At 40.0% G+C, this 24,797-nt stretch overlaps 2 protein-coding genes across 2 annotated transcripts; one reads left to right on the top strand and one right to left on the bottom strand.

Annotated features, from left to right (window-relative positions):
- Positions 1-6,924: 6,924 nt before the first annotated feature.
- On the bottom strand, positions 6,925-12,599 carry LOC135104660 (uncharacterized). The gene is made up of 2 exons (XM_064012194.1): positions 11,616-12,599; positions 6,925-7,845 (listed from the first exon to the last, which is right to left on the bottom strand). Exons 1-2 carry the CDS (start codon positions 11,967-11,969, stop codon positions 7,696-7,698), a joined length of 504 nt encoding a protein of 167 aa, XP_063868264.1. The 5' UTR covers positions 11,970-12,599; the 3' UTR covers positions 6,925-7,695.
- A 151-nt stretch (positions 12,600-12,750) lies between these two features.
- On the top strand, positions 12,751-15,670 carry LOC135104659 (uncharacterized). Its single transcript, XM_064012193.1, has 4 exons — positions 12,751-12,993; positions 13,224-13,463; positions 13,617-13,795; positions 14,067-15,670. Exons 1-4 carry the CDS (start codon positions 12,772-12,774, stop codon positions 14,392-14,394), a joined length of 969 nt encoding a protein of 322 aa, XP_063868263.1. The 5' UTR covers positions 12,751-12,771; the 3' UTR covers positions 14,395-15,670.
- Positions 15,671-24,797: the final 9,127 nt, after the last annotated feature.

The following is a 24,797-nucleotide window of genomic DNA, read 5'->3' as shown; positions in this document are numbered from 1 at the left end:
CTTTAAGAAAGGAGATAAAACGTTAACGTCGACCTATAGACCTATCAGCTTAACTTCAATTATAGGTAAACTAATGGAGATGGTGTTAGGGGTTCTGAGACGTCTCCACCAGTTTTTCTCACCCCTCCATTCCACTCATACTGCTCTTCTAGACAGGGTGGAATCAAAAGCATTTCCTTTCATCAACTCCTCTCCTCTAACTGACTGTCTTCAGCCTCTCTCTCACCGCCGCAATGTTGCATATCTAGCTGTCTTCTACCGCTAATTTCATGCTAACTGGTCTTCTGATCTTGCTAACTGCATGCATCCCCTCCTTCCGCGGCCTCGCTGCACAAGACTTACTTCTTTCTCTCACCCCTATTCTGTCCACCTCTCTAACGCAAGAGTTAACCAGTATTCTCAGTCATTCATCCCTTTCTCTGGTAAACTCTGGAACTCCCTGCCTGCTTCTGTATTTCCACCTTCCTATGACTTGAATTCCTTCAAGAGGGAGGTTTCAAGACACTTATCCACCAATTTTTGACACTGCTTTGACCCTTTTATGGGACTGGCATTTTAGTGGGCATTTTTTTTTTATTAGATTTTTGTTGCCCTTGGCCAGTGTCCTTCCTACATAAAAAAAAAAAAAAAAAAAAAAAAAAATATATATATATATATATATATATATATATATATATATATATATATATATATATATATATATATATATATATATATATATATATATATATATATATATATATATATATATATATATATCAGAATATAAGGAGAACTTCAACGGCCACCAATTCCGAGTCGTGACGATGACATACTTTCCGTACATCAACTACGTGCGTGTGAGCGATGCTCCAGGCACTGTGGTGCGCCTCACGGACTCCCTTAACACGCGCATGATGGAAGCCCTCGCGCGTCACCTTAACTTCAGGTGAGCAAAACGGGATTATATTAATTTCGATTCTATTATATTACGACAGTTTGAAAGAAATAAGAGTCTTTTGTTGCGCCATGGCTGCTGAAGTGTGAATGGTTTTGATAAGACCAATAAGACTCTCTCCATCCGAAATAATAATGATGATGATGATGATGATGATGATGATGATGATGATGATGATTATAATAATAATAATAATGTTAATATCTACAGATTGGAAGAAAAGATTGCCACTGAGACCTTTCATTCAAATACTTTTCACTAAAATGGATGGAAACACTAATATGTGATTTTTCTCGTTGTTTTATTTCACTGAAAAATGCACGAAAAAAAAAAAAACGCAAATCTTTTACCGGTGGGAAGTCAGGGGTGTATTTCGACTGATATATTGGTATTTCAGGACACCAGAATTATAATAGATTATCCCAACTCCATCATCTGCAGGGAAGTACACATAACAGAGGAAGCAAACACTCTGGAATTGTTAATGCCACATAGAGACTAAATCATATACAGCATAATTGCACTTTTCTCTACAGTAATATTTTTGGTTTGGTTAGTTCAGGGTTTTTGGTCAGGTTAGGATATAGGATAGGTAAGGATAAGTTTGACGGAGATAAATTAGTTTTTAGGCTAGTTCAAGTTACTTTACGTTATTCTGGTTCAATTACAGAGAGAGAGAGAGAGAGAGAGAGAGAGAGAGAGAGAGAGAGAGAGAGAGAGAGAGAGAGAGAGAGAGAGATTCCTTCCCTGCAAAGATGTTTACCTCCATACATACTACACAAAACACGCCAGCTGTCATTATTTTTACTCTTAAAATAATCTAAAATTGTTATTCGTATTTTGTTCGTCAGTAATTTTTTTTTTTTTTTATGTATCGAAAGAAAAAGCTATAAAAAATTGGAATACCGTAACTCATAAGACTGAGGAGTGCGAGTGGCATTGTGGGAAGGTAGTGACGTCTGATGGCCGACGCAAAGCTAGTGACTTGTATCATACACGTCCATGGTAGCAGACGTGTCAAAGGTTTCATGTCTTTTCTGTCCACTGATGACTCAGACTGATAACCGTCCTAGTCTTCTTATTTATGTCTAATGGTTTTAATAACGAATAACTTAAGTATCAGTCATGTGAAGAGGATAACATTGTTTTTTTGTGTTGGATGATATTACTTACCTACTTACCTTCACTTACCATCACTTAACTATATCTTTTTACTTCTACTTGAATCATTAGTAGACGTGAAACGTATTGCTGAAATGCCACTGTCATGAAGTTTTAATAGGGATTTGGTAAAAAATGTCGTGTTTGGGCCACTTTGTGTAAATATCCAGTAGAAACAGCATTTTTTTTTTTTTTGCGATTATCAGTTTTATGTAAAAAATATTTTTAGGTGCCTTAAATATTTTCCAGTCTCTAATAATGATGATAATAATAATAATAATAATAATAATAATGATAATAATAATAATAATAATAATAATAATTCACTATGTAACAAAATTTCACTTTTGTCTTATCCTTGTCCCCAATTCATAATTTTCCAGTTATTTCCATCTAAACAAAATAGAAAAAAAGTTATCTTGATCCTAAAACTTTGCTTTTGTGCTTAGAACAATGAATTTACATTTTTGCCTTATTTCATTATAGTATGGGTTACTGTTGGTTTTCATGCCAGGCAAAGACCTTTGCAAAATCTCAGTTGCTTATCTAATTGCTTTTGAAATGTTGCAAATAAGCAAAAACAATGAAAGAAAGAATATAGTGTTCTATAGATTTTAATTTTAATAAGATCATTCTTTAACTGAACAGATCTAGCAGGAAATTTCTCATAATTAGAAGAATTTGTTGCTACATTTCAGAAATCTTTTCAAATCTTCCAGAATGTGCTAACAGACTCTTTTAAAAGTTTCTAGAACATTTTAGAACATTCTATTCAATGTAAACATTTCCAGAATATTCTAGAACGTTCTAGAATACAGTAGAAATATGTAGAAGTATCAAGATTTTTCTAGAATCTACAAGAATTTCCTAGAATGATTCAGAATATTATAAACTAGGTTCAAGAATATTCTAGAAAGATTGAGAACATTTTGGAACATATTCTAGGAAGACTAAGAATATTTTAGACTACTGCTTGACAATAGGGAGCTTGCAGACCACCAGTCAGTTCTGTTTTGGCTGCCTGAGAAAAGACATCACAAGAGGTGAAGTGGCATCAAGAGGCTGCAATCATTCCCCAAATGTATTCTGCCGCATATGTGGTCAATTCATCAAGGCGAAAGCAAAGAAGTTTTTTTTTTATTTATTTATTTTTTTATGTAGGAAGGATACTGGCCAAGGGCAACAAAAATCTAATAAAAAAATGCCCACTGAATTGCCAGTACCATAAAAGGGTCAAACCAGTGGTCAAAAATTGGTGGATAAGTGTCTTGAAACCTCCCTCTTGAAGGAATTCAAGCCATAGGAAGGTGGAAATACAGAAGCAGGCAGGGAGTTCCAGAGTTTACCAGAGAAAGGGATGAATGATTGAGAATACTGGTTAACTCTTGCGTTAGAGAGGTGGACAGAATAGGGGTGAGAGAAAGAAGAAAGTCTTGTGCAGCGAGGCCGCGGAAGGAGGGGAGGCATGCAGTTAGCAAGATCAGAAGAGCAGTTAGCATGAAATTAGCGGTAGAAGACAGCTAGATATGCAACATTGCGGCGGTGAGAGAGAGGCTGAAGACAGTCAGTTAGAGGAGAGGAGTTGATGAGACGAAAAGCTTTTGATTCCACCCTGTCTAGAAGAGCAGTATGAGTGGAACCCCCCCAGACATGTGAAGCATACTCCATACATGGACGGATAAGGCCCTTGTACAGAGTTAGCAGCTGGGGGGGTGAGAAAAACTGGCGGAGACATCTCAGAACACCTAACTTCATAGAAGCTGTTTTAGCTAGAGATGAGATGTGAAGTTTCCAGTTCAGATTATAAGTAAAGGACAGACCGAGGATGTTCAGTGTAGAAGAGGGGGACAGTTGAGTGTCATTGAAGAAGAGGGGATAGTTGTCTGGAAGATTGTGTCGAGTTGATAGATGGAGGAATTGAGTTTTTGAGGCATTGAATAATACCAAGTTTGCTCTGCCCCAATCAGAAATTTTAGAAAGATCAGAAATCAGGCGTTCTGTGGCTTCCCTGCGTGATATGTTTACCTCCTGAAGGGTTGGACGTCTATGAAAAGACGCGGAAAAGTGCAGGGTGGTATCATCAGCGTAGAAGTGGATAGGACAAGAAGTTTGGTTTAGAAGATAATTAATGAATAATAAGAAGAGAGTGGGTAACAGGACAGAACCCTGAGGAACACCACTGTTAATAGATTTAGGAGTAGAACAGTGACCGTCTACCACAGCAGCAATAGAACGGTCAGAAAGGAAACTTGAGATGAAGCTACAGAGAGAAGGATAGAAACCGTAGGAGGGTAGTTTGGAAATCAAAGCTTTGTGCCAGACTCTATCAAAGGCTTTTGATATGTCCAAGGCAACAGCAAAAGTTTCACCAAAATCTCTAAAAGAGGATGACCAAGACTCAGTAAGGAAAGCCAGAAGATCACCAGTAGAGCGGCCTTGACGGAACCCATACCGGCGATCAGATAGAAGGTTGTGAAGTGATAGATGTTTAAGAATATTCCTGTTGAGGATTGATTCAAAAACTTTAGATAAGCAGGAAATTAAAGCAATAGGACGGTAGTTTGAGGGATTAGAGCGGTCACTCTTTTTAGGAACAGGTTGAATGTAGGCAAACTTCCAGCAAGAAGGAAAGGTAGATGTTGACAGACAGAGCTGAAAGAATTTGACTAGGCAAGGTGCAAGCACAGAGGCACAGTTTCGGAGAACAATAGGAGGGACCCCATCAGGTCCATAAGCCTTCCGAGGGTTTAGGCCAGCGAGGGCATGGAAAACATCATTGCGAAGAATTTTAATAGGTGGAGGAGAGGGAGGAACAAGCCCAGAATCGTCCAAGGTAGAGTTTTTAGCAAAGGTTTGAGCAAAGAGTTCAGCTTTAGAAATAGATGTGATAGCAGTGGTGCCATCTGGTTGAAGTAGAGGAGAGAAAGAAGAAGAAGCAAAGTTATTGGAGATATTTTTGGCTAGATGCCAGAAATCACGAGGGGAGTTAGATCTTGAAAAGTTTTGACATTTTCTGTTAATGAAGGAGTTTTTGGCTAGTTGGAGAACAGACTTGGCATGGTTCCGGGCAGAAATATAAAGTGCATGAGATTCTGGTGATGGAAGGCTTAAGTACCTTTTGTGGGCCACCTCTCTATCATGTATAGCACGAGAACAAGCTGTGTTAATCCAAGGTTTAGAAGGTTTAGGACGAGAAAAAGAGTGAGGAATGTACGCCTTCATGTCAGACACTATCACCTCTGTTATGCGCTCAGCACACAAAGACGGGTCTCTGACACGGAAGCAGTAGTCATTTCAAGGAAAATCAGCAAAATACCTCCTCAGGTCCCCCCAACTAGCAGAGGCAAAACGCCACAGGCACCTTCGCTTAGGGGGATCCTGAAGAGGGATTGGAGTGATAGGACAGGATAAAGATATGAGATTGTGATCAGAGGAGCCCAACGGAGAAGAAAGGGTGACAGCATAAGCAGAAGGATTAGAGGTCAGGAAAAGGTCAAGAATGTTGGGCGTATCTCCAAGACGGTCAGGAATACGAGTAGGGTGTTGCACCTATTGCAAAGTTGTAAGCTAGTTCACCAGGATGGTCAGTGAAGGGAGAGGAAAGCCAAAGCTGGTGGTGAACATTGAAGTCTCCAAGAATGGAGATCTCTGCAAAAGGGAAGAGGGTCAGAATGTGCTCCACTTTGGAAGTTAAGTAGTCAAAGAATTTCTTATAGTCAGAGGAGTTAGGAGAGAGGTATACAGCACAGATAAATTTAGTATGAGAGTGACTCTGTAGTCGTAGCCAGATGGTGGAAAACTCGGAAGATTCAAGAGCGTGGGCACGAGAGCAGGTTAAGTCATTGCGCACATAAACGCAGCATCCAGCTTTGGATCGGAAATGAGGATAGAGAAAGTAGGAGGGAACAGAAAAGGGGCTACTGTCAGTTGCCCCAGACACCTGAGTTTCAGTGAGGAAAAGAAGATGAGGTTTAGAAGAAAGAGGTGGTGTTCTACAGATTGAAAATTAGATCTTAGACCGCGAATGTTGCAGAAGTTAATGAAGAAAAAGTTGAGGGGGGTGTCAAGACACTTAGGGTCGTCGACAGAAAGGCAGTCCGACCTGGGGACATGTATGGACTCCTCCCCAGATGGGGACTCCGAGGCTGGTGTAGGAGTCGCCATGATGATTTTAAAATTTTTGGGTGAAGGGTGTGTGTGTTATTAGGTGCTTGTAGTTTTGTGTGGAGGAAGAGAGTTGTCTTTAGAGGGCAGGCTGTGACTGCCCCCTTGTGTTGTGAGACACAAAGGGAAACGTTCAGTGAGGTCACAGCTGGGTTTAATGATAAGTTCACAGCACCCCCTGAACAGTGCTTTAGACCTCACTGGGAGTAGCATCTCTGTGAACCCTGTGACAGCATCTGGAAAAATGGTGAAATTTAGGTATTTTGGGGCAAAAAATCATTCTAAAAGCCTCAAAAGCAAAGTTTGACAGGAATAATGGATATTTTCTATTGTTTTGTAATGAAAATAGTCGGAAATAACACTTGCTTGTCAAAGGCAAAAATCGAGTTACAATGTGTAATAATAATAATAATAATAATAATAATAATAATGATAATTATTATTATTATTATTATTATTATTATTATTATTATTATTATTATTATTATTATTATTACTATCATTATTATCATTATTATTATTATCATTATTATTATTATTTCATTATGATTATCATAAGCATGTTTGAAGTGAAGAGTTTCGTTGCGCTGACGTGCAAGGTTTCAGAGCACGCCATACCCCTATCCATCTATTCCGAGATAGTGTTCCGATTAGTGTTTCCGAGCACGCCATATCCCTATCCATCTATTCCGAGATAGTGTTCCGAGGTAGGGTTTCCGAGCGCACCATATCCCTGTCCATCTATTTAGCACTGAGCAGCTGTGGTGTTCAAAGGCGCCGGCACATCACCTAATTTCTAGCGATTCTGAGTGGAGGTTCAATGTGAGCTGTATCTCATGGCAAGCGACGGAGCATGTCGTCTTTCGAAGGGAACCAAACCCAGTCGCACGATGTACTCAGCTCATTGTTGGAGAGACACAGGGAAGACACGTAGACAAGTTTAGGTCCCTTTTGGCGACAGGCGGTAGGCACGAGTGGCATCACTGATCAGCCTTCTTCTAATGAAAGGGAAATACTTGGCTCACAAAGACAAAACAGTGAAACCTACAGGCACGATAAGCTAGCAAAGGTGGTGGTATATGCCGTCTACAGAGATCCCAAAGCTGAGTAAGTAAAAAGTGAATCATATCCAGATAGGAAAAAGAAACTTATGTTCTCCATTTCCAAGATTCTTTTCCATTTCCAGTGGATTGTTGCTAATCATAATTAAGTTAAGGCCTTCATGGTCACTAATATTTGTTTTATTAATTTATTTGTTTATTAGCCTATTCACTCTTTTTTTGTTTATTTTCTCTATGTGACGAAGGAAATTCAGGAAAATATATCGTGAAATTGTATTTAGTGCACTTATAAACATCACCATCATCATACCCCTTGTACTCGCCGCTGCATCACCATCATTACATCACTTATATCAAAGACCTCCCCCTTAGTTACGTAGTTCGTGAGCCAGAAGACGGCTTGTGGGGCCTGAGAACCAGCACCGGCAACTGGACGGGCACTGTGGGGACGCTGCAGCACGAGAAGGCAGACTTTTCTATGGACCTCACCTTGACGCCCCAGAGGACTGCCGTGCTGGACTTCTGCAGAGTGTATATCGGTGAGGAGATGGCTATCCTGTCCCTGAAGCCAAGGCCTCTGCCTGAATATCTGTCACTTTTCAGACCATTTGAAGGTAAGACATAAAGTTAATTCTCTCTCTCTCTCTCTCTCTCTCTCTCTCTCTCTCTCTCTCTCTCTCTCTCTCTCTCTCTCTCTCTCTCTCTCTCTCTCTCTCTCTCTCTCTATCATTTATTTTATATCCTGTCAATGATGATTACAGAAATGATGATTAGTTTATGCCGTTAATGGAAGTATAGCCGATAGCTCCAAGTGTGTGTGTGTGTGTGTGTGTGTGTGTGTGTGTGTGTGTGTGTGTGTGTGTGTGTGTGTGTAAAGTAAAGTAAATTTATTGCCATTATTTACGTTTACAAATATGTGAAGACATAACAAACATATTGCTTGGCGCAGTCTGTCGAGTCGTAACTCCTAAGACAGATAGATTTTAGGATAGATTAAATAACAAATTGTGGCAAGGTGAACAAGCATAAGAAGACCTTGCTAATGCAATGTAATGTAGTATAATAGTAATGAGTACAATATCTCAATCAAAGTAAATGGGTAAACTTGACAAAACATGCAATGTAAGTCAGAATACAACAGGAGCTCAACCATCATGACAATTACAATGAAAAGATTATCCTACCAAATTCATGAAATAATTATGGTGCATCTAGGTTTGTACATGTAACAGATAACTTTTTATTTCCTTTTTAAATTTAACTAAATTACTTCCTCTAAGCAGGATTTTTATATCCTGAGGGAGACTATTGAAAAATTCTGGACCAAAATTTATAACACTATTTTTAAATAGTTTAGTCCTGAATACAGGTAAGGATAAATTTACATTATTACTCCTAGTATTACAGGAATGCTCTCTAAATCTGAACACTGAATTAGGACCAATTGTTTTAAAAATCAATAACAAAGTGAAGTATTTATGTACTGAAGACACTAAGAATTTTTCTAGATTGGTATATTTCATCTGTTGAATCAAATTTCTTTTTGTGGAAAATACATCGGAGGAACTTATTTTGTGAAATAGCTAATTTATTTAAGAATGAAGGCCAAGTACTCGCCCATAACGAAACACAATATGTAATATGTGGATAAAAAGACTATAATATATACTCATCTTAGCTTCCTCAGTTAGATTATGACGAATTCTATAAAAGATACCAGTTATTTTTCAAAGCTTTAAGCAAACGTCATTAATATGCATTTTCCAGTTTAAATTTTCATCAACTTTAACACCTAGAAACTTGGTAACATGGACTTGGGCTAATTTTTCATCATTTGACAATGCAGTAGGAAAAACATGCTTTATAGACCTATTTTGAAAGAATATGTAATTTGTTTTGTTAACATTAAGTTTCAAGTTATTTGATTTAATCCAAAGATCGATATTACTTAAGTCACTAGCTACAGTTTCATGGAATGTATCAATATTCACATTTTTCAGTAATAAGGTAGTGTCATCAGCATAAATAGTAAATTCAATTTTAGAACTAGCATTAATTATATCGTTTATGTATATTAGAAAAAAATATAGGCCCTAAAATAGATCCTTGTGGTACATCTTTATTTATTTGTTTGATTGCCGAATATTTTTATTACAGTACACACTTTGTCTTCCATTATTCAAGTAGTTCTGAAATAGCCTGTGTGTGACTCCTCTGATTCCTATGTAATTTAATTTGTAAAGTAATATATTGTGATCAATGGTATCAAATGCTTTTAGGTAAGTCAATAAAGACGCCAATAACTAAATGTTTTTCCTCCAAGCATTTATAAACATTGCTTACGAATTGTAAAATAGCCGTTTCAGTTGAATGCTGACTCCTAAAACCGTGTTGTTGTTTAACTAAAAGGTTATTATCTTCAAGATATGACATTAACCGATAGCATATTTTCTTTTCATATATTTTACTAAATGCTGGGAGGATAGAAATTGGTCGGTAATTTTTTATATCCATTTTGTCACCTGCTTTAAATACTGGCACTATCTTTGCTTGTTTTAACTGATAAGGAAAATACCCTGTGGTTAGAGAAAGATTAATTGTTGAGCCAAGGGAATACTTATTAAATCAGATGAGGCGTTTAGTAATGTTGGAGGTATATCATCATATCCTGGAGCATTAGTTTTAAAAAGATTTAAAGTACGTTTGACTTCATCCTTATCAGTGGGCAGCATGTAAAATGAAAATTCTGGAGCATTTGTAAGATAATTCCTGTAATTAAGATTTGCATTATCAATATCTGTTATTTTTCAGAAAATGTTCATTGAATGTACTCGGAATGTCCATACAAGGAAGATTTAATTTAATAGTACTCGTATTGACAGAACTTGGTTCTCCTAGTAATGAGTACTTTCCATTGTTTTTTGGGGTCACCCTGATTATTACTTAATTGTTGTTTGTAATATAGGTTTTTTGCTGCTCGTAATGTTGATGTTAAATTATTTCGATATTTTTTATATTTCTCTCGATAGGTAAGGGGCCATTTCCTAGCAAGTCGTTCTAGTATTTTTTTTTATGCTAACTTTTAGAGCTGGTGTGATATGGGGACTGATATCTTTCTTTAAATTCGGTTTTACTTCTTTAATGGGAAAATGTTTCTCAAATAATTTAAGGTATGTGGTATAAAAAATATTAAATGACTCTTTGGGACATGTTGAATTAATTACATCATACCAGTTTTCTATGGCCAGTTCGTTAGTATATTCACGAAGGGTTAAGGAAGTTATAAATCTTTTCCTACTGGTTTTGAGCTTCTGTCTAATATCATCCATTCTAAATTGAGAAAGTATTGGAAAATGTTCAGTTATATCAGTGTCAATGATATAATTACCGATATTTTTATTTGAGTGATCCAGATATGATCAATTAAAGATGCCGATGTATTGGTAACTCTAGTTGGCCTTGTAATGATAGGGAACAATGAAAAAGAGAACATTAAAGTTTATAAATTCACTAACATTGTCATTTCGGTTCAATAGATTAGTACTGAAATCTCCGAAAATATTTATAGACGAATATTTCTCTGCAAATACTGTAGAAAGAATATTACTCATTGCATCATAAACATTTTTAAAAGTTACCATTCGGCGGTCTATATACACACACATATATAAGCATTTTCTGGGGTAATTTATCATTCAATACACAAGATTTCTATGTAGTCATGAGAAACAGTACATTTTTGTATCAATGTTGCCTCTAACTCAGAATCAGCATAAATAGCTACCCCACCGCCATGCACATTTCGCGTATTGACGAACATATGATACCCAGGCATATTATACAGTGACGAAAGACTAGGATTTAATCGAATTTCAGTAAAGCCAATAATGCTAAGTTTAACAGCGCTATTATGTATAACATTATCTATAAGATATTAAAGATTTTTAGGGATAGGCCTAATATTTAGATTAAGAATTGATAGTGTTAGCACTTGGTGAGGAAATATTACTTAAATATACATACTCAGTTTTAGGGATATCTAAATTGCTAAGAAAATTACATTAATTTATATCATTATCGTATTTATCATCTTCAGTAAGTAATGGATGAAATACTAAATTTAAAAAATCATAATGTGAATCTACGTTATTAGAGAGTACAATATTATTCTTCAACATCTCATCATTTAGCGTAGCGAAAGGCAATTAACTCCACAGACTTTGGTTAGAGATCATTATAACCAGTAATTATACATAGACAATCAACTTATAAGAAGGAACCAGGTTATTTACTTCCTGCGATTTCTGGTACGTGAAGTCTGCTGCTGTCGCTGTGTCGGGGCTGCACCTAAAGACCACCACCAGTACCCGAGGGTGTAGGGCGGCCATGGCAGGACCCACTACCACCACCGACACCAGAGGATCCAGTGGGAGCAGAGCGGGGACCACCAGTACTCCCACCTTCAGCACCAACCGATGATTCACCACCATTTGCTTCATTTGCCTGGACCACTGCTTCCGAGACGTGTCCCACAGCGCCACGAGTCGAGGCATAATTATTTCCACCTTCAGCACCAACCGATGATTCACCACCACTTGCTTCACTCGCCTGGTCCATTGCTCCCGTGACGTCACCCACTGCTTCATGGGTCGAGACACCTTCAATGCGAGAACTTCTTCCCTGGAGTTGATGATTAGTACTCTTATCTTTTATTATTAGCCTGGTGTGTTTGAAGAAAGCAATCTTGCCTTCTTCTCTGGCCTTCTTCATGAGAGGTATCTGACTCTTTCTAATTTCTTGGGATGCAGGGCAAAGGTCTTCATCTATATATATGTCAGAACCTTTCAATTTTCTAGCATTTCGCATCACTGCTTCTCGATCGTTAAACTTCTCGAATCTCGCGACAACAACACGAGAACGTGAAGGCAACACAAGTCCGGTTCTGTGAGCGCGTTCTAGCTTGACAGCAGGCAACTGAAGCTTTTCTTCAATGAGCTGCGACACTGCTATGGCTGTTTCTTCCCATGTTTCACCAAGTTTTTCTTCAATCCTACTTATACATAAATTATTTCGTCTGTTATAATCTTCTTGGTAATTCTGTCTTTGTTCAAGGTCCTTAATTCGTGACTCAAAACTTCATTAGTGGCTTTACTTTCACTTGCGAATTTCCTGAGCTCTTTTACTTCACTTCGGCCCGAGAAAACTCAAGGCTTCGAGTTAGGTCCTGGATGGTTACCTCTGCTTCCCGTATTCTTGACTTGAACTGGTCAACTACAAAATCCATGGCAGTATGGAAAGTCTTTTCTTGAGAATCAAGCAAGACTTTAATAACTTCGGTATCCATTGTAAAGACCAGCTAAGTTTCAGCACGAACAACAGAGTTCCAACACGGAAACCGAGCACAGCCAGGCACATCCGCTTGCCACCACAGCCAGTGTGTGTGTGTATATGTGTGTGCGTGTGTGTTCCATCACCTTTTCTTCAGGCACGGTGTGGGTGGCCGTGGTGGCGGGCACCATGGTGTGGGGCGCGGCGCTGTGGCTGTTGATAAGTATCAAAAGAAACTCGTCAGAGAGGCACCTCCTCAACCTCTCCTCCTCGCTCTTCTACGGGTGGGGGCTGCTCCTGGAAGACCAGCCCTACCACCCCCCTGCCTTCAGCGCCGGGCAGGTGGGTGACCGATGAAATCGCTCTACGGATGTGTGGAAATTCCTCACCAACCCATCCATTAGCCCACCCACCCACACACACACACACACACACACACACACACACACACACACACACACACATAATTTGTCACCTTAAGACATCTTGACAATAAGCAGGTACAGACACATTATATAATTATCATCATCGTCATCATCACCACCACCACTTCCACCACCATCGTTTCACAGCTTATGGTTGGCGTGTGGCTCATTGCCTGTTTGATCCTGAGAGCGTCTTACACCTGCTCCCTCATATCTCACCTGGTCGTGCAAGGCAAGTCTGTGGCCATCAACAGTCTGGAGGAGCTGGTGGAGTTGCAGAGGAGCAAAGGGTGGGAGTGGGGTACACGGACCTTCGACGGCGCCTTCAACAGCCTCCTCACCATCAGCACGAACCAAGACTACCAAACCGTCAAGACACACATGCAGGTGAGTCTCAGGTAAGTTTAGTCAAACATCAAGATACGTAATTCTGAAATCAAATATATTGCGTAATTGTTTCTTCGTTTCTAGGGGAATGAGCTTATATATTTGTATGTAACATTCATACAACATCAGCCAATGAACTGTTTACTCCCCCAGACGCTGGAGACCGACATCGGCATCAGGCGTGTGCTGGAGGGCGGTTTTTCTTACATACGCAACTATTACGTAACGAGAATACTAATGGAGACTTACCACTCAAGGGAGGCAGGCGATAACCCTTTCCATATTGCCACAGCCAGGTACCCTTTGTTTGCTGGGAACACTTGGGCCTTCAGGTGCGTGTTACTCACCATTACCACCTTCGTAGATACATGTTTATCATTAGTGTGATAATAAGGCATTGTCAGTCCAGTGGAATTTCTTGATTCATAGTATCTTGGTGTGACAAAAGTTTAGATAATATCTGTAGTTTGTTTTTTTTATGTTGGTAATAGTTATAAGAGACACAAGATCATAAGTGAAATAACACTAGTATCAGCTCCAGGGTAGTACCCACATATTTCTCGGATATCCACTACTGGTTTCCTTATTTCTGATTACTTTCAGGCGTGGGACGTCGTTCATAACTCGTTTTGACGATGTTCTGCAACGGTTCCTTGATAGCGGACTAATAACGCACTGGATGGACGACGTCATCAGTAAACACATCTGGGAAAAACGCCGGGAGAAGAAAGATACTTCCTTTACGACATCAACGTATGCAATGGTACAGTACACACATAATGCTGCTCCATGGTTCTTAGTAAGATATGGAGACATGGTGGCACAATCTGTTATGTTTTTTTACACACACACACACACACACACACACACACACTGTCTAGCTTTCACAGCGATCATACATGCCATGTTGTACTCTGCGCCAAGTGACTAACCCTAACCAAGGATCTTGACGCTGTCTGTGTTACTTGAAGCTCAAGAACGGACTTTTCGCATAGAATTGAAGTTAATGGTCGATCAACTCAAGACAAGGATTCAGATAGTAAAAGGTACTATGACCGACTTTATCAAGAACCTGGAATTCTCTCAAAGTGGAATACTAGACCTAAAGAACGATTTGAAGATGCTTCGAAAATATAACAATGATAAACAAGCGGTGATTGGCAGCCTGATATCAAGAATCACTGAAATGGAACAACGCCAGAACTATCAAGAGGACTACAGCAGTTGTGACAACCTTGGGATAACTGATCTTCGGGAACTATCGGGCAACAAGACTTGGGAGCATACATCTTAAGTGTGACAAGACTACTACAGGACAAACTCCAGCTGCCAGCTGTCGACATTGCAAGAGCACATCGAGCGGGCCCAGTCACGCCATCCCGTCCTCCATCAATCGTCGCACGTTTAGAGAAGTTTAGTGATCGAAAATCTGTGAAAAGGAATGCCAAGAAATTAAAGGGAACAGGAATATTCATAATTGAAGACCTCTGTCCAGCTTCCCTTGAAATCAAGGAAAAAAACAGCTTCCTCTGATGATGAAAGCTAGAGAAAAAGGAAAAATCGCGTTTTCTCGGCATACGCGACTCGTCTTAAAGGACAAGACTGGCCAACAACCAATATCCTCGACGCTTGTTGATGGTTCGCCTTACCGAGGATGTGGTTCAGGACCTTGCAGCGCAGGCAAGGACGGAGCGGCAGCGCTTGTTGCTGGTTCACCTCACCGGGGACGTGGTTCGGGGCATCGCAATGTTGGCGAAGATGGAGCAGTGGCACTTGTTGTTGATTCACCTCACCGGGAACGTGTTTCGGGGCCCCGCAGTGCTGGGAATAACGAAGCGGCGGCGCCTGTTGTCGGTTCGCCTCACCGGAGGAGTGGTTCGGGACCTCGCAAAACTGTCGGGGACGGAGCGGCGGCGCCAGTTGTTGATTCGCCTCACCGAGGGCGTAGTTCGGGACCTCGCAATGCAGGTGGTGACTGAGGTGCAGTCAGAGCAGCGGCGGACGTAGGGTTTACTTCTCCAGTAGGTGCTGCACGACCTGGATTCACCGCGGCGACGGCTCCACAGGCCGCCGGCACTATGCAACAAAGAGCTGACAATGGTGCCAATGGTGCCAATGATGGTCTCACAGCGTCGCCTCCTGCCGGTGCTGACGGGATCTTCTTTGCACCTTGCATTTCTACGTTTACTATTTCATGACTATTCGCATCACAATTGCAGCAATAAGTTTTGCTACTAATCACTCCTACTACTACTATTACTACTACTACTATATTCAAATATCATTTAATTACTTACACCACTTATTGCTGTTACTACTACTATTACTACTACTACTGTTGCTGTTACTACTAGTTATTACAACTACTAGTACTACAACTACTGCTACTACTACCACTACTACTATTACTACCACTACTACTACTAGTTACTACTACTACTACTACTACTACTTTTTTTTTACTACTACTACTACCTCCAACCCATGTTTATTGATGTGTCAATTAGGGGCTCCATTACTTGGAGGTCATTAGCCCCAGCTCACGCTAATGACTGTGGCATCCAACCATATCTAATACTCTACTACTACTACTAGTTACTACTACTTCTACTACTACTACTACTACTAGTTACTACTAGTTACTACTACTACTACTACTACTACTACTATTGCTCTTACTACAACTAGTATTACTAGTACTGCTGTTATTACTACTACTACTACTACTACTACTACTACTAGTTACTACTATTACTTTTTTATGTAGGACGGATACTGGTCAAGGGCCCCCCTAAAAAATGAATAAATAAAAAAAAAAAAAAACTGACATGCCAGTCCCAGAAAAGGGTCCAAAGCGGTAGTCAAAGACTGAAGGATAAGTGCTTTGAAACCTCCCTCTTGAAGGAATTCAATTCAAAGGAAAGTGGAAATACAGAAGCAGGCAGGGAGTTCCTGAGTTTACCAGGGAAGGGGATGAATGATTGAGAATACTGGTTAACTCTTGCATTAGAGGTGGACAAAATAGGGGTGAGAAAAAGAAAGTCTTGGGCAGTGGGAGGAGAAGCATGTACTGAGAAAGATCAGAAGGGCAGTTAGCATGAAAATAGTGGTAGAAGATAGCTAGAGATGCAACACTGCGGCGACGAGAGAGAGACTGAAGTGGGTGGGGAGCGGAGAAAAACTGGTGGAGACGTCTCAGAACACCCAGCTTCATAGAAACTGTTTTAACTAGAAATAAAATGTGAAGTTTCCAGTTCAGATTATAAATAAAGGACAGCCTGAGGATGTTCAGTGTAGAAGAGGGGGACAGATGAGTGTCATTGAAGAAAAGGGGATAGTTGTCTGGAAGGTTGTGTCGAGTTGATAGATGGAGGAATTGGGTTTTTGAGGCACTGAACAATACCATGTTTGCTCTGCCCCAATCAGAAATTTTAAAAAGATCAGAAGTCAGGCGTTCTTTGCCTTCCCTGCGTGAAATGTTTACTTCCAGAAGTGTTGGACGTCTATGAAAAGATGTGGAAAAGTGCAGGGTGATATCATCAGCGTAAGAGTGGATAGGACAAGAAGTTTGGTTTAGAAGGTCATTGATGAATAATAAGAAGAGAGTGGGTGACAGGAAAGAACCCTGAGGAACACCACTGATTTAGGAGAAGAACAATGACCGTCTACCACAGCAGCAATAGAACGGTCGGAAAGGAAACTTGAGATGAAGTTATAGAGAGAAGGATAGAAACCGTATGAGGGTAGTTTGGAAATCAAAGCTTTGTGACAGACTCTATCAAAAGCCTTTGATACGTCCAAGGAAACAGCAAAAGTTTCACCAAAATCTCTCAAAAGAGGATGACCAAAACTCAGTAAGGAAAGTCAGAAGATCATCAGTAGGGCGGCCTTGACGGAACCCACACTGGCGATCAGATAGAAAGTTGTGAAGTGATAAGTGTTTTAAGAATCTTCCTGTTGAGGATAGATTAAAAACTTTAGATAGGCAGGAAATTAAAGCAATAGGACGGTAGTTTGAGGAATTAGAACGGTCACACTTTTTGGGAACAGGCTTTAGCCTGTTCCCTGTAGGCAAACTTCCAGCAAGAAGGAAAGGTAGACAGACAGAGTTGAAAGAGTATGACTAGGCAAGGTGCAAGCACGGAGGCACAGTTTCGGAGAACAATGGGGCACCCCATCAGGTCCATAAGCCTTCCGAGGGTTTAGGCCAACGAGGTCATGGAAAACATCATTGGGAAGAATTTTAATAGGTAGCATGAAGTAGTCAGAGGGTGGAGGAGAGGGAACAAGACTTGAATCGTCCAAGGTAGAGTTTTAGCAAAGATTTGAGCGAAGAGTTCAGCTTCAGAGATGTGATAGCAGTGATGCCATCAGGTTGAAATAAAGGAGGGGAAAAAGAAGAAGCAAAGTTATTGGAAATATTTTCACGAGGGGAGTTAGATCTTGAAAAATTTTGACACTTTCTATTAATGAAGGAATTTTTGGCTAGTTGGAGAACATACTTGGCATGGTTCCGGGCAGAAACATAAAATGCATGAGATTCTGGTGATGGAAGGTTTAAGTACCTTTTGTGGGCCACATCTCTATTATGTATAGCACAAGAACAGTCTGTGTTAAACCAAGGTTTGGAAGGTTCCGGTCGAGAAGAAGAGTGAGGAATGTACGCCTCCTTGCCAGACACTAGCATCTCTGTTATGCCCTCGGCTCAAAAAGATGGATCTCTTGACACGGAAGCAGTAGTCATTCCAAGGAAAATCAGCAAAATACCTCCTCAGGTTCACTCAACTAGTAGAGGCAAATCGCCAGAGGCACCTCCGCTTAGGGGAATCCTGAGGAGGGATTTGAGCGATAGGATAAGATACAGATATAAGATTGTGATCGGAGAAGCCCAACGGAAAAGAGAGGGAGACAGCATAAGCAGGATTAGAGGTTACGAAAAGGTCAAGAATGTTGGGCGTATCTCCAAGACGGTCAGGAATACGAGTAGGGTGTTGCACCAATTGCTCTAGGTCGTGGAGGGCAGCAAAGTTGAAAGCTAGTTCACCAGGATGGTCAGTGAAGGGAAAGGAAAGCCAGAGCTGGTAGTGAACATTGAAGTCTCCAAGAATGGAGATCTCTGCAAAGGGGAAAAGAGTCAGAATGTGCTCCACTTTGGAAGTTAAGTAGTCCAAGAATTTCTTATAGTCAGAGGAGTTAGGTGAGAGGTATACAGCACAAATAAATTTAGTTTGAGAATGACTTTGTAGTCGTAGCCAGATGGTGGAAAACTCGGAAGATTCAAGAGCGTGGGCACGAGATCAGGTTAAGTCGCTGCGCACATAAACGCAGCATCCAATTTTGGATTGAAAATGAAGATAGAGAAAGTAGGAGGGAACAGAAACGGGGCTACTGTCAGTTGCCTCAGACACCTGTGTTTCAGTGAAAAAAAAAGATTAGGTTTAGAAGATGGGAGGCGATGTTCTACAGATTGAAAATTAGATCTAAGACCGCGAATGTTGCAGAAGTTAATGAAGAAAAATTGAAGTAAGTGTCAAGACACTTAGGTTCGTTATCAGAAGAGCAGTCCGACCTGGGAACATTTGTGGTCCCCTCCCCAGATGAGGAATCCGAGGCTGGTGTAGGAGTCACCATAATAATTTTGAATTTTTGGGTGAAAGGTGTGTGTGTTATTAGGTGCTTGTAGTTTTGTGTGAAGGAAGATAGTTGTCTTTAGAGGGCAGGCTGTGACTGCCCCCATGTGTTGTGAGACACAAAGGGAAACGTTCAGTGAGGTCATAGCTGGCTTTAATGATAAGTTTACAGCACCCCTTGAGCAGTGCTTTAGATCTCACTGGGAGTAATTATCGTTTTGGCAGGTGCCTACTGCCTCCTTCTACTACTAGTTACTACTACTACTATTATTTACTGTTACTGCTACTTCTACTACCAGTTACAACAACAACAACAACAACAACAACAACAACAACAACAACAACAACAACAACAACAACAACAACAACAACAACTACTACTACTACTACTACTACTACTACTACTACTACTACTACTACTACTAGTAGTAGTAGTAGTAGTAGTTTCTACAACAACTACTACTACTACTAGTAGTTTCTACAACAACTACTACTACTGCTACTACTACTACTACTACTACTACTACTACTACTACTACTACTACTAGTTTCTACAACAACAACAACAACTACTACTACTACTACTACTACTACTACTACTACTAATACCTCCACCCCATGTTTATTGATGTGTCAATTAGGGGCTCCATTACTTGGAGGTCATTAGCCCCAGCTCTCGCTAATGACTGTGGCATCCAGCCAACCAACTACTACTACTACTACTACTACCACTACTATTATTACTACTACTACTACTAGTTACTACTATTACTACTATTAGTTATTACTGCTACTACTATTACTAGTTACTACTACTACTACTAGTTACTACTACTACTACTACTACTACTACTACTAGTTACTACTAGTTAGTACTACTACTACTACTACTACTACTACTACTACTACTACTACTACTACTACTACTACTACTTTTACTACTACTACTACTACTACTACTACTACTACTACTACTAGTAGTAGTAGTAGTAGTTACTAATACTACTACTACGATTTTTACTACTACTAGTACTACTACTACTACTACTAGTTACTACTACTACTGTTACTACTACTACTACTAGTTACTACTACTTCTACTACTACTACTACTGTATCAATCTCAGCAATTATATATATATATATATATATATATATATATATATATATATATATATATATATATATATATATATATATATATATATATATATATATATATATATATATATAAAATTACTCGCTCTCCTAAATTCCTTCAGGAATGCTGTCTCGCTCCCTGGTGAACCTCTGGGCCACACAGACGTCATCACTCACTCTATCCATCTGACGCCTGGGTCCAGACTGTCTTACACCACCCAACTACAGGGTGCCAAACAACCGTAGGGTTCTGCTTGATGAAGCTGTGTGAGGTATGTTACTTCAGGATATAGTGGAACCTGCCTGTTCACCTCATAACGCTCCCTTGTTACTCTTTCCAAAGAAACAAAGCAATTGGCGTGTCGTTGTCGACTTCAGGAAACTAAACGCATCTACCAGTCCTGATTGTTATCCTTTGCCGAGGTTAGATGATTTTCAGTCTCTCGTTGATTCAAATGTGGTATTTTCCACCCTAGATTTACACTCAGGATTCTTCCAAGTTGAATAAGGGGAAACTTCACGGCCATATACTGCTTTCACTACCTCCTCTGGCCAATTCATGTTCAAATATATGGCTCAAGGTCTACGTAACTCGCCTTTAAGGTTTCAGAGATTGATGAATTCTGTTGTCTCAAGTCTCATCGGTAAAAGTGTGTTCTGCTTCCTTGACGACGTTATCATTGCATCAAAGTCTTTACAGGACCATTTTCACACACTGTCTCTCGTTCTGTCACGCTTTCAAGCTGCTGGCTTAAAGATGAAAGTCAGTAAATGCTCGTTTCTTAAAAAGCAAGTCAAATACCTTGGTCACAAAGTCGAGAGATGGTATTCACACTTTAAATGACAAGATAAATGCTGTGAAAAATTTTATCTTTCTACTAATATCGATCAGATCAGGCATTTCACCGGTCTTGTTGGATTTTATCGCCAGTTCATCAAAAATTTCAGCCTTATCGCTTAACCTCTCACTCATTTGCTAAAAAAGAAAAATGTTACTCTCATCTGGTCTGAAAAGGAACAAGATACCTTTGATCTTTTCAAAACTGCCTTGTGTCAACCACCAGTTCTTGCTTTTCCAAATTTCGAGAAAGATTTCATCTCATACACTGACGCTTCTGGCTCTGGAATCGGTGCTGTTCTCATGCAGAAAGATTCACTTGGTAAACATCGCGTATTAGCGTATGCTAGCAGACTTCTCAACACGGCAGAGCAAAATTATGACGTCACAAAGCGTGAAAGTCTCGCTGTGATCTGGGCGTTGTCATTTCTGTGAACTCATCTTAAGCTATAAGATTAATTTCCACACTGACAGTATGATCATCATACTGTCACAGAGACCTTCAAAGGCAAGAACTTCACAGGCCAATTTGATCGGTGGCATCTTACGACTCAAGAATTTAATCCTACATTTTCATATACTCCTAGTAAGGCAAACTCAGTTGCAGACGCACTATCACGCAATGTTGCCGCTATCTCCGCCATCACAGACAATCTTGCCATGCCAACCATGGATGAGATAAGGAAACATCAGCATTCAGACGCCTTCTGTTCTAGTGTTGCTTATTACCTCGAATCTGGTGATTGGACAAATCTTCCTAAGTTGCAAGTGAGTGCTGATACGTTTTTCATGCAAGACAGTCGCTTGTATAAGTCGAGTGATATCTCTACTGACGATTCTAGTGAGCGTTTATCTCAGCTCATGATACCTCAATCGTTAGTGAGTAGCATACTTCACCACATTCACGACTCACCCCACGTAGGACATCCAGATGTGCAAGATGCCTTACACAAGCAAAACGATCATATTTCTAGCCGACCATGAGGAAAGATAACTTTCAACACTGCGCACTCTTTTCAGTGTGCTTCACCCGCAAACGACAGTCCATCGCTTTCATACCCCATCGCTTCAGCTCCTTGGGGTTCAGTCTCTGCTCAGATTTTTACTTACAGAGAACGGTTATTAGTATCTTCTAGTTTGTGTCGATAGTTTCACTCGTTTCACCATTCTTGTTGCTCTCAAGGACAAAACTGCTACTTCTGTCGCGCGATCATTGACAACATAATTTGTCCTTATAACTCTCCTCGTGTCATCTTATCTGACTGAATTCATATGCGCTGAATTCAATAACTCTGTCTTACTCTGTCTTATTTGTAAAGCATTTCATATCAAGAAATGTAACATCGTTCCTCACTCACCCAGTTCAAACGGCAAAGTAGAGCGTTGTAATAAACGTATCTTTGACGTTCTGCGTTACATAACAGAAGTAAAGCACTTGTGGGACGAATGGCTTTCTCAGATAGCCTGCTCTATCGACTCACCAATCCACTCCACCATCAACAAGTCTCCACATTTCGTGCTGTTTGGTACCGACAAGCGTCATCCATGTGAATTTCTCCACAGCGCGCCGCGTCCTGTCTACAACATGGATGACTACGTCAAATGTCGTCTCCGCCATCTTCATTTCACTCATAACGTCATTCACGATCGCCTCACTGCATCGCAATCTGAGATGCTGCGGAAACAACATCGTAGAGCGACAGATTCTTCCACTGAAGTCGGTTATATAGTCTTAGTCAGAGTTCACGATCGCAACTCTAAATTAGATCCATTGTTCTTTGGGCCACACCGTGTACTCGAATCTCTCCATGGCCACAAAATAAAAATTCTAGATCTCAAAACCTTAGGGAACAGATCGTCCATGTCGATCATTTGAAGCGTGTGAGCAAGGGATTCGATGAGTGTGCACATCAGGTATCATTAAGTTCTGATTTAACAGATCCTTCAAGCGACTCAAGCTGAGCCACACACACACACCTTCTTACAGAATGAGACTTCGTTCCCATTCCAAGGTTTAATCATCCAATTTCAATATCATATATATATATATATATATATATATATATATATATATATATATATATATATATATATATATATATATATATATATATATATATATATATTTCTATTTACTTATGTGTTGTACATATATTACATTATCATGTCTGTATGTTATTATTAAGGTTCTTGTTCCGTACTCTCTCTCTGATGTCATGTATTATCTGGTATTTGCTTCCATTTTCCTGCTCTCTTTATTGTTATATCCAAATGCGGGGAAGGCATCTGTATCAGTCTCAATTATTTTTATTACATATATGTATATTCACCATTTCATATATCCATCCCACATGCGTGTGTTCATATATTCATCCCACTTATGCCCATGTCCAGCCAGTCTATTCTGTTTTAACCCTTCTTCTCCTTCTCTACCTCTCACGGGAATTTCACGCTCACTTCCAGTCCTTAGGGAAAACACCTGCGTTCGTTTTGAGTATCCCTTCCTGGTCATTGGCTAAAATAACGACCCCTTCTATTGGTTCCTTCACCTCATTTTATGGCATTTCATTGGTCATTTCTTCTCTCCCAAAACCCAAACGTGATCCACTTACCTCAGATAAATACAGCCCACATGGTAGCGAGCTCTCTCAGTCTTATTTCTAATGTATATCAATGACTTGGATAATGGAATTAGTAGTGATGTTAGTAAATTTGCGGATGACACAAAGATAGGTAGATTAATTAGGTCAGAATCGGATGCCATCGCCTTGCAGGCAGACTTAGATAGAATGAATGAATGGACGGATAGATGGCAAATGCAATTCAATATCAATAAATGCAAAGTGCTTAGCGTAGGTAGAGGAAACCCACACAATAGGTACACATTAGACAACCAAACTCTGGTAGGTACAGGGTACGAGAAAGATTTAGGAGTTATAGTTAGCTCTGAACTCCGTCTAGGGAAACAATGCATAGAAGCCAGAAACAAGGCAAATAGGGTACTAGGATTCATTTTTAGGAGTGTTAAAAGTAGAAGGCCGGAAGTAATATTAAAGTTATACTTGGCGCTGGTCAGACCTCATCTAGACTACGCGGTGCAGTTCTGGTCCCCACATTACAAGAAAGATATAGGTCTATTAGAATCAATACAGAGGAGAATGACTAAAAGGATACAGGGAATGAGGAGTATCCCTTATGAGGCGAGGTTGAAGCTGTTAAATTTACATTCTTTAGAGAGACGTAGGTTAAGAGGGGACCTGATAGAAGTTTTTAAGTGGTATAAGGGTTATAACAAGGGAGATGTAAGCAAAATTCTTAGGATCAGCAACCAGGGTAGAACAAGAAATAACGGGTTCAAGCTTGAAAAATTTAGGTTTAGGAAGGAGATAGGAAAAAATTGGTTCTCAAATGGAGTGGTAGATGAGTGGAACGGACTCAGTAATCATGTAGTTAGTGCTAGGACACTAGAGAGCTTTAAGAGAAGATTAGACAAGTTTATGGATGGGGATAGTAGATGGAAATAGGTAGGTGTGTTTCATACAGGGACTGCCACGTGTAAGCCTGGTCGCTTCTTGCAGCTTCCCTTATTTCTTATGTTTTTCTTATGTTCTTAGTCAGTCACCCAGTCACGGCCAGTCAGTCTCGGTCTCTCACTCAGTTCCGCTCAGTCACAGTCAGACTTAAGGGACGCTGCTCAGTCATCATTTCGTATCACTTCAGAGAGAG

This window comes from Scylla paramamosain, chromosome 11 (genome assembly GCF_035594125.1).
Source record: "Scylla paramamosain isolate STU-SP2022 chromosome 11, ASM3559412v1, whole genome shotgun sequence".
Taxonomy (NCBI): domain Eukaryota; kingdom Metazoa; phylum Arthropoda; class Malacostraca; order Decapoda; family Portunidae; genus Scylla; species Scylla paramamosain.
This window is presented reverse-complemented; position numbering and strand designations above follow the sequence as displayed.